The sequence below is a fragment of the Pseudopodoces humilis genome, chromosome 11, assembly GCF_049639895.1.
Source record: "Pseudopodoces humilis isolate 2021_Gansu_Grassland_sample_001 chromosome 11, ASM4963989v1, whole genome shotgun sequence".
Classification (NCBI taxonomy): Eukaryota; Metazoa; Chordata; class Aves; order Passeriformes; family Paridae; genus Pseudopodoces; species Pseudopodoces humilis.
Window position 1 is genome coordinate 14,393,606 of NC_142210.1, and position 10,566 is coordinate 14,404,171.

Here is a 10,566-nt window from a genome sequence, read left to right on the forward strand (position 1 = left end):
CAAGCCTCCCTTGCTTGGGGAGAGCAGAGCTGCCACCAGGGCTCTTGCTGAGATGGTTGTGCTGTGCTCTGAGCCCTGTGGAGGTGCCTGGGCCTGCAGCAGAGCCATACAGGCCTGCTGTTTTCTGTTTGTTCCTGGCCCTGGGTGCTTCTTGACTTGGAGCCAGGTCAGGGCTGGGTTATGTTTTGGCCTTGCTGGTCAGTTCTGTGCTGCAGTACAAGGTGCTGCTTCCAGGATAACCCATCAGAGGACTCAGCCCTTCATTTTCCATCACGGCAGTTATCAGAAGTGCTGCTTGGGATACAGCTCGCTCCATCCTCAGCCAGCCCATCTGCCTCTGGCCCACATAACATAAGGTTTCACTTCACACTGTCTGGGAGAAGGAAATCCAGCCTCCCCATGGAGCCCGTGGAGAAAGCCTACCTCTGGTAGTGCTTCAGCACCCACAGCTGGGCACACCCAGCTGAGGCTCCACCTTTGTTTCTCCACTGCCCCTAAGCAGATAAATCTCTGTGCTGGGAGACTTTTCTCAACCCTCAGTGTCCATGATATGGTGTGATGCCCATGGTCAGAAAGGACTGAATTTGGACAGTTCCTACCAACCCTAAGAAAACTCTGTCCCAGTTTCTCCCTCTATTAAAGGCATGAAAGAATGTTCACAGCCATCCTTAGGGAACATACTAAGCTAAACAGGTTTTTCCTCCCTTACCCTAGTGAAGACCTGGCTGATGCTCCAACTGCATCCAGCCTGGATTGCAGCAGGGGCAGCAGTCCTGAACTAGGTTTAAATACTTTTCGATGGAAAGGGACAATAGATTTTAGTATCACTTATCCTAGTTTCTAGCTGATGTAGGCATATTGTAATGCACAAGTTCAGATTTTGGATCTTCACTCACTTTGTCCAAGCAATGTTTTTATTAAAGCAGAATGAAGCTGGCAATTTCCAGATTTCAGCGAGTTTAGAGCATTTGTAGTGTGCCTTTTAACACTGACTGAGAAGGACTGTATTTTTCAGGGAAGAATGCACCTGTATTTACAATCTTTTCTCAGTGCGGAGGGTCATGGACCAAAGAGAGGGTCAGACATTTAACACAGCTCTTATCTCCTGAAAAGCTCCCCAGGTGCTTCCAAGTGGGGCAGACCCCCATACTGAGTGCATGGGGTCCAGATGTTGGTCAGACAGTCAGTCTCCCCCTTTGCCAGGATTTTCTCCTCTGTACACGGTTGACACATTGCCAGACATGGAACAGATCCATCTTGCAGTTTGGGGATCTTCATGCAGAACACTGCAGTCTGATTCACAAATGGCTGATTTATCTCACTTCTACAATAGTGTTGAGACAAATGCTGAAAAGAGTTTATGTTGGTTATTTCAGTCTGTGCTTATGCAAGTGGCCCATCATCACTCAAGACAAGAGGATTCCAGAAAGCAGGATCTTCTGAGTTTACTTTCTTGAATTAAAGGTATTTTGAAGCTCTCATAATGCAAATGTAGCATACAGCAGATCCTTCAAATTCAACTGCATCTGTATCACAACCACAAGAGCTTGAGTCTCTGTGCAATCCACTACAAATAAAAGCAGAGCTGTTTCTGGAGCACCTACCTCCTCCTCACACCCTTGTGTCCACCGCGTACATTTTGGAGGTGGCTGTTGGCGAGGATGGCAAATGCGCGTTTGTTACGACGGTGGCAGCTGAGGAATAGCCTTTCCTCAAGGAGTAGGCAGAATGGAGTCTTCCAGAACTGGTCTCTGTGAGGCACAGGGAGAGAAATAGGAACTGCTAATGAGTGTTTGGTGACTTTCAGCTGCAAAGTTTCGTTATTCAGGGAAAGCGTCACTCCAAGATGCGACGTAGTAACAACACACTTTATGTCATACTTACACCTCAGCTCCTTCATGAAGACCTTGATGTGCTTTCTAGAGCTGCCTAAGACTATTCCCATTTTACAGGTGAAAATATCACCACTGGAGATGAGCAACCATGCCAAAGGCCTTTCCCCACCCTGTGCACCTGTAGCACACCCTGAGCAGTGGCTCTATCCCTGAGCTGTGCTTCAGCCGTGCCTCCTCACCTCTGAAGAGATACATGCAGCAGGTCAGCAGGGACCCAGACAAGAAGCAGCCAAGTGACCCTGCCATGCCGAGCCAGCAGGACCAACCAAACTTGTACTGGATGCCCAGGAACACGTTGTGGAGAAGCAGAGAGGAGCGCTCCACGTAGACATCCACGGCGTACCACACGGAGCCCGTGATGCCAGGGAGACCTGCAGGGCAGGAGAGAGGTCCCACACACACAACCATGAGGGATCAAATCTAAAGCTATAGCTGCTGTCTGACTTCAGTGTGGGAAGCCCTTCCTGGGATGGCAGGTTTTGACCCCTGTACATCCATGCTCAGCCTTTGGTGGATTCACCCTGGCCCCTGCTGGTATCCTGTGCTGCCAGGCAGAGGCTGCACCTCACGGCTTGGCACTCACACACACCTCCAGCACACTGGCAGCACTCAGGTTTCTGCAGCAAAAGGCAGAAAGCTCCTCCCCTCTCAGCTGCTTGTGAAGCTGTCTCCAGAATTTAATATTCTGATCTGTTTTGATTTTCAGAACTTTGATGATGTTTTTCAGACAAACTTTGAGAAGTGAATGGAAGATGTTTAAAAGAGCCTCTTCACATGTTTTACACATGCTCCCAGTGGCTGGGGTGAGCTATTAAATCTGTTTAGACTGAAGAAGAGATAGCTCTTTGATATTTGCATTAAGTCAAATGATATTATTTGATACCTAGTTGGCTATTTATTTTTGTATTTAAAATTCTCCCACTGGCTGTAACAGCAAAGCACCTCAGCTACTTGGATATTTATCACCTAGAAGGGACAGACGTGTTATCCTTTTATTAGAGATCCACTGCAGAGATTTTGGGCTAAGTAACTTGCCCAAGGTCACACAATCTGTGGCAGAGCCAGGATCCAAACCAGGATGCCAGGACTTTCTAGGCCTTCAGCAATTGGTCTAGAGAACTGCAGCAAGGTGTCTGCCATACCCACAGCCTTGACTGCTCCACAGTGAAACAGCAATAAATGGCAGTCAACTCAAAGCCAAGTCACCTGGTCAAGCTGAGCTGAAAGCAGATAAACTTAACTGAGTGCTGTTCGAGGCAGTTGGTGAACAGAAGAAGCTGCATTACACAAATAAATCAAATAAAGATCCTTCCTCCTGCAGAAAATCACCAACCAAAAGAAAATAAAGCTTTTAAAGCTTCCCCACTTTGCCAAAGGGTGTCCTACAGAATGGGGACGCAGTGGGGAAATACCTGCAAGGAGCAACATAACCCCAGACGCCAGGCAGATGCGCAGCTTGATGAGTGGCTCATCGGGAAGGAATTTCACACAGTCCAGTCCCAGGACCAGGAAGAGAAATCCAAATCCTGACAGGATGTCTGCTGTTATCATCATGGCTCGGGTCAGCACCAGCTTCACTGCAGGACAAAAGTAAATCATTCTAGTGCACAAGGAATGGCAATGTGGGCAGGTAATGGGGTCAGATCCCATAAGAACATTTTTTTTTTAGTGTTCACTTTTTTCAGCTTCCCCTGGGAGTAACACCTGACTGAGAAAAGAAACATGCCTCTAATTATCTGAGTAGAAGAGATACTCTTTGTCTACACTCAAGTGTCCCCACCACTCGTAGAAACCTCTCTGACTTTTACATACCAGAATGCTCGGCGTAGATAGAGTCGTACTCATCACAAGTTTGGATGCCATCAAAAACGTTTGTGACACATTCCCACCACAGGCCACGGCATTTTGTACTCACCTGTGGATTGAGAAGACAAAAAAAGACAGTAGGTTAAAATATCCACCAACACAGAAGGTGGTCATCTTAGCTCTTCAACAGAAATCCTGGTCCAGTTACAATGATGGTAAACCAGAATGTTTAGCTTGAAGAGAAAAAGCAGAAGGATGGATGAAAAGGACAATATTTTCTGCATCCCTACTAATGTTTTTACATTACAGCAAAAGAATTTGGACTAAGCATTAGGAAAAAAAAACCTTGCCTACTTGTGAGGATAAAAATTTTGAAGGAAATTTCTGGAAGGAGCTGGGGAGTAGCTGACCAGAAGGATATAAGAGTAGGTTTGCTCACTCATTGCCAAACACTTGTTCAGGCTGAGCTGGGCAGGGCCATGGACCAGACAACCTGAGACTTTGCTGCATGTGCTCCCCTTCCTTACACCATCCTCGTGACGGAGGAGCAGCAGCTCAGAGAGTGGGAGAGGAGTGCAGAGGAGTCTGGATGTGAGCCCCTGTGCAGACACCTGGGGAGGGCAGCCCCCAAATGACTCAGCTGTAAACACTGGCTGGAAAATGAGAGGCAGCCGGTGCTGATCCTGGCCCTGGGGCTCCCGGTGTGCTGCCAGCCATGGGACCACGTGTGGCCAAGCCACAGTCATCACTGAGACATCCAGACTGGGGCAGACGATGCAGTAGCATCGTGGTTAATGGTCTCCGCTCTCCTCAAGCCGTAGATACCATTTCCAGCCCAGCCTTCCATAAATCACTTTCATATGGGAGGCGTTTTCATTACCAATGCAAATATGGCAACAAGCACCTCTAAAATATTCCTGGAATTGCTCATACAAGAAGCAGAGTTAATGTCGGTGCAGCTTTGGACTCCAGCCCGCCCACTGCTGCCAGCGACAGCCGCTGCAGTTAATGGAAAGAGAAACTCTTCCAGCAAATGAGTTTCACGCAGGGGAAGGGGACCAGGCTTGCTTGGATGATGCAATAAATTCATTTTTCTTGCACTGTGTAAATCACAAAGCAGATAATAATATATCTCAGACACATAATAAAGTCTTATTCAGGATGTACTGAAGTCTGTAGCCAACCTCAATATTTTCTCCACATCACAATGTCTGAGCCAAGCTGTGCACCTCCTCTGTGATACTGCTCTCTGGATCAAAGGTGAGGATAAATGACTCTCTGCTTCAAACTGGCGGAAGAGATACTATTTACATTTGAACAAAAATAATCTACATGTTTTGTTTCATGAAGATGAAAAGTGCTTAACATTTCTGAGAATTTCAGGGCATATTTAATGAAAAATATGATGAAAAATGAGAAGCAGCGATGGAAAAAAATAATTTCATTGATTCTCTACTTTTCAAGAGAGCATAGTCTTGGAAAACAATTTGCCATGTTTTCATTCAATGTATTTTTACCATGGCCCTCTTAATGCAGTTGCCAATCCTTTCCTGTCTTAACTCACCATTGTTCAGGCTGAACAATGAAATTGAAATTAGCATACTTTTATTAAATTACATTTTGTTCCACTTGCATTTATATAATTTTTCTTTCTTCCCAAACCACCATAGGCTTATTTATACTACTCTTATTCAGCTCTTATTCTTATATACTACTCTATATTCAGCTAATGTCACTTACTTCCTCACTTGCTGATATTATTAGTTTTTTAAACCCTACAAGCAGCACCTACATCTACATTATTTGTAAAGAGACTAACAGGATTCCAGGGTTTGTCACCCTCCAAGCAAAACAGAGGTCTTAAGCACAACAGTTATGGTCTAGCTTGTGAAATAACCCCCTTCCCAGACTAACAAAAATTTGGTTAAGTTTTTTTGTTTCTTTAGATGTTTCAGTTGTCTGTACTCCTGCTAGAGCCAGCAGGGGCAAAGCAGGAGCCAGCCCATCTCCACACAGCCTGTGTGCAGCCAGGGACAAATGTCCTATTGCCTGGTGCAGGTGTGGGGACCTGTGGCTGCCCTGAGCCGCTGCTGAGCTATTCTGCTTTCTGCTGCTGCGGGCCAGCACTTGCTCCCCTCTGCTTTGTGCACTGCTGATCCTTCTGGCTTTCTTAATCTGCTCCCCAGAGTTAATCTGCTCCCCATCCACCCTTGGGCACCTTCCCTTGTGCTGACAGCACAGACCTTCAGGCACACAGGAACTCGCTGCTGTAAAGGGCACAGGGGTCGGGGCATGGGGCATCCTGCGGGGACATGGATTTCCCCATCCCATGGCTGGACCCCTGCACCATGTTGGTAGCACAAATTCCCCATCACCTCTCTCCCCCTATAGCAGATCTGCTCCAGCTTCCCTGGCCCCAAACGAGGACTCCCTGAGCAGCCAAACATCACAGCTCCTCATCCCCTGCTCCGATTACAAAACACGTTGCCACGACCTGCTTTCCCTAACACAAGTATGCATGTAAAACATGAACTGCATAATGACTGTAATACATATAATTATATCCTATCCATAATGTATAATTAATATTAAAATAATTCTCATACAGAAAAAAAAGGAAAATTACAGAACAAGCACACACACTTCTGGGGAAAGCGGAGAAGACAAACACGTAAGAGATGTTAGTCACAGTGTTTCACCACACTCTGAGAAGGTGCCAGCAGACAATGATTACAAGCCCAGCTTGAGAGTAAAACAGGCAGCGTTTAACAGTAGTGGTGGTATTTATAATCCACCCGCAACAGGGAGGGACTGTCTACACAATACAGCACTCGTTGAAAAGCATATTATGGGCTTTTTCCACTACAAACTACCGCAAAAATTGACCCGGCCCTGTCTTGATGCTTCGCAGGGAGTCACCAACTTAAACAACTTTCTGGATAGCTGTAACGTGTTGTTTCTGAAGGGAGGTGAGGGCTGTGGAAGCTGAATCAGGGCCCCCGCAGCCTCGCTGGAGGTGGCTCCTCCTGGCACTCCCTGGCCTCTTCTTCTTGGGATGTTCCTCTCCAGTGGGACCACAGAGAGGGCTTCATCCTCCCCAGCTGCTGGGGGCCAGGGTCAAAGGCAAGCAACCAGCCAAGAGCCAGCAGCTGCTGAAGGATGGAGGTCCCTTCTCCTGGAGTCAAAGTTGCCTAATTTACCCTTTTTCCAGCTGAAAACAGGAGTCACTGAGGACTCTATGCCTTTCTGGCAGTGGACATTCCCCTGTTTAGAGAGGCAGTGAGTCATTAGGGTCATTAAGGAGATCAGTGGTCAGGTATTAAGGCTGGGGGCGTTTTGCTTCATTATTTAGTATTCACACTCAGATCCGGAATGTGAGAATAGTGGTTGCTAGTAACCAAACTGGGTGTTAATGGAGCACTTCGGACAGCCCATCCAGGTGCCTTTGTGCCAGGAAGACAAGGTTACACAGCCTCAGGGCAATGGACCTTTACTGGACTCACTTTGCTCAAGAGCTGGGCTTCTCTCATCTGATTTTCCTCCCAGCTGGATTGCCTTGGCTCTTCTGAGTACATTGATAACTTCATCTGAGTACTTCTTAAAATGAAAGAACCCATCCAGCATCACCGGGTGCACTCTATTTGTAAAGAGGCTCACTGGGCAGACACACTGACCTTCAGGAACTGCACTGTATTGGACCATCACCTCAGCACTTACATCCACCTCCCAGGGTTTCTGACAGTCAGATTGTCAGGATTTCTTGTAGCACAGAGGAAAAAAATAGTTTTTCTTGTAATTAGTTTTGTCCTTCTTCCTTTGGATAATTCACCCCTTCATGTGCTGCAGCTAAATTCTGCATTGCAGTCACTGAGGGCAGAGGAGCTCGAGGTTTCATATGCTGGATAGCAGATAGAACTTGTCCTCCTGATACATTCAGCCAAACTTTCTGTCCTGGAAGGTGTTTCACCTTCACTGCCTAAACAACCCAATTTGCCAGAGACCAGCTCCTACACTGTGGACTTGCAGCTTAAATGTACAGAAATGAATGGCCGTGTTGGGAAGAAAATCACAAATTTACTGTATTGAGTGCTGAAGAAACAGTGATGATCTGGGGCCTGGAGTCTTTGGGGCACACCTTGCCTGTAAGCAGCAATCTGCTTCCTTGTTTGCAATTAACTTTTACCAATACCTTTCTCTGATATGAGAGTGCTACTGTCCACATGAGTTCCAGGAGATATTGAGTCCCCATGCTCCCCTTAAATTTCTGGTAGCCCTGTAGCTCAATGGCTGTTCAGAAAAAGACTTGAAGAGCACAGTTGTACACGCTGGATGTCTCCACCAAGAAGTCAGAACCACAGAGCTAGAAACGTCTCCAAAATATCCATGCAGGCTGGAGGTCAGAATCATTCCTCTCAAGTTCCTGCACATCTAAATCTAGAGCCTGTAGATCTTTCCTCAACTTACTAAGTAAGAGCACGGCCTGGATAAAAAAGTCTGGCAAAGAGAATTACACAAAGTACCACTTTTCTCCTACTCTTGCCACAGTAATTATTTTCATACTCATCCACTGTCATCCAGCACAACAGGGAGAAAGAACATGAGAGTGGAGTGGAGCAATGATACCAGGAGCAAACTCTCTCTAAGACACATTGATTTTGGTGATCAGGCTATCCCTTACCTCCAGGGAGTCATCAGCATTCACCATCCAGCAGTCTGTCCAGGTAGATATTATCAAAAGCCCAACGGAGAAAAAAGCAAAAAAGCAGCCCACATATTGGAAGAAAAACTTCATGCTCAGCACATGCAGGGGAGTGTGAAGAGCAGTGCCCAGCCTTGTTGCTAAAGCCGGGGTAGAGACGGAGTCTCAGTGTCCCAGATGACCAGCACCTTCCTGCAGTGACCACGAAGAGCAGGACCTCCTCACTTGTGCAGATGCCATCAGGTAGTGATGGCTGCAGGAGCAGTGCTCACCTGCCAGGGGTCAGGAGGAGGGTGAGAGCGCCCACGGGAGCTGCTGCAGCCAATCCGCCCCGCACCGCTACAGCTCTTGTCATGCCTGACTGAAGAGAAACGGGGCTGTGCAGCAGTGACACGCAGGTAACTGGAGCCCTGGACTGCCAGGGGAGGCAGGGATCGTGGCAGGTTGTGCCAAAATTGGGATTAGAAAAAAGGCTCAAAACTTGTTCTCTGGGGCAGAAGTTTTGAGCACTGCTGAGGAGCACAGAGAGGAGCTCTCATGTGCACACACACATTTATTCCTGTTCAATGGTTTATGCCTTAGCAGGGAGCAAATATGAAATGTTTTGGTATAGATCCCACGCTCCTTGGTTGTTGCCCTCTTGGTCTCTGATGCAGTGATGATCTAGTTCAATGCAGAAATGTCACCAGGGAGGAAAAGGAAAAGGAAAAGGAAAAGGAAAAGGAAAAGGGAAAGGGAAAGGGAAAGGAAAAGGAAAAGGGAAAGGGAAAGGGAAAGGGAAAGGGAAAGGGAAAGGGAAAGGGAAAGGGAAAGGGAAAGGGAAAGGGAAAGGGAAAGGGAAAGGGAAAGGAAAAGGAAAAGGAAAAGGAAAAGGAAAAGGAAAAGGAAAAGGAAAAGGAAAAGGAAAAGGAAAAGGAAAAGGAAAAGGAAAAGGAAAAGGAAAAGGAAAAGGAAAAGGAAAAGGAAAAGGAAAAGGAAAAGGAAAAGGAAATGGTAGCAGTCACGGGCCTTCAGAGCCAATATCCACCCCATCCCAGATACCGAACTTTATATTCTGACTTTAAGTCAAACCTCAATACCTCTCATGCCCTGGGCCTCATTTTGTTCATGGCATGAGTACAACTCCCACGTGGAAATCTTGAAGTTTTTGGACTAGTGTCAGTCTGGAGGATTTCAGTTGGTTGGAATTTCCCTGTTTGCTTACTCTGATTGCAAACTTCTGTTTTCCTGCAGGACTCTGCAGGTGACCAGGGGTTACACAGGCTGCCAGGGGCAGAAGGCTGGAGCCTCTGTAAGAGGCTTCTCAATGTCTTCTCTCCTGCAGTGCTGAGAAAGACATCAGGGCTCCAGAGCACCTTTCAGGAAAACCAAAGGGGAGTGGAACTAGAAATTCCTCCCACCCCAAAGGTACAGATGTACAGAAACCATCGCATTCTCAATGATCTTTATTTTTGAATATACAAAGAAGCAGGAACAGGCTGAAGACCTGCCTTGAACAGGCAAATATTCAGCACAGAGCAGAGGAGCAGACTCTTGCCCTGCGTTCAGCTTTGCTTCCAGCGGCTTGTCCAAGCTGGCGGTGTCTGTCATCTCAGCTGTCACCTCCAGATGGAGCCAGGCGGCGCCTTTACCGCGCCGCTCAAAGCTCCCTGTTCCGGGATTCCCCTCGAACACCGCAGCAAAGAGGAGCTTGTTCGTACAATGGATAACCCCTATAATTCAAGTCATAACCTCGTGAGGCGGCTTTGCTGACAGAGATCACAACTTTTACCCTCCCTGCCAGGCTCACTCCACTCCTCAGAGGGCGCTCTCTGGAATAGATCCTCAGCACATGCTTTGGGAGCCTTAAGTGGAGAGCAATAGTCCCAGGTCATAAAGCCAGGGTATGCAGGAGGCTCTGCTGCTTCAGCTTTCTGCTTTCTGTTTCCTAATTCCATTTGTAGAACCTGATAAGTTATTTTCGTCTTTCCCACATACAGGTCTTGATGTGGTTATGTGGACATGATGCTTTCTGCTGAGTTTTCTGGTACCTAAATGGCTGAATATATCAAAGAAACCTTCATGATTTTCACTTCATGGCTTTCTGTGACAAGGGTAGCTTTGTGTTTTCAGCAGTTCTGACCCATGGGGACATGGCAGTGGCCACACAAGGCCCAAAAAGGATAA

The 10,566-nt window shown here is 47.0% G+C and overlaps 1 protein-coding gene across 1 annotated transcript; it reads right to left on the reverse strand.

Annotated features, from left to right (window-relative positions):
- Positions 1-1,272: 1,272 nt before the first annotated feature.
- CLDN16 (claudin 16) lies at positions 1,273-8,631 on the reverse strand. The gene is made up of 6 exons (XM_005524982.2): positions 8,380-8,631; positions 3,708-3,810; positions 3,308-3,472; positions 2,075-2,266; positions 1,605-1,751; positions 1,273-1,526 (listed from the first exon to the last, which is right to left on the reverse strand). The coding sequence occupies exons 1-5, from the start codon at positions 8,491-8,493 to the stop codon at positions 1,612-1,614; spliced, it is 714 nt and encodes a 237-aa protein (XP_005525039.1). The 5' UTR covers positions 8,494-8,631; the 3' UTR covers positions 1,273-1,526; positions 1,605-1,611.
- Positions 8,632-10,566: the final 1,935 nt, after the last annotated feature.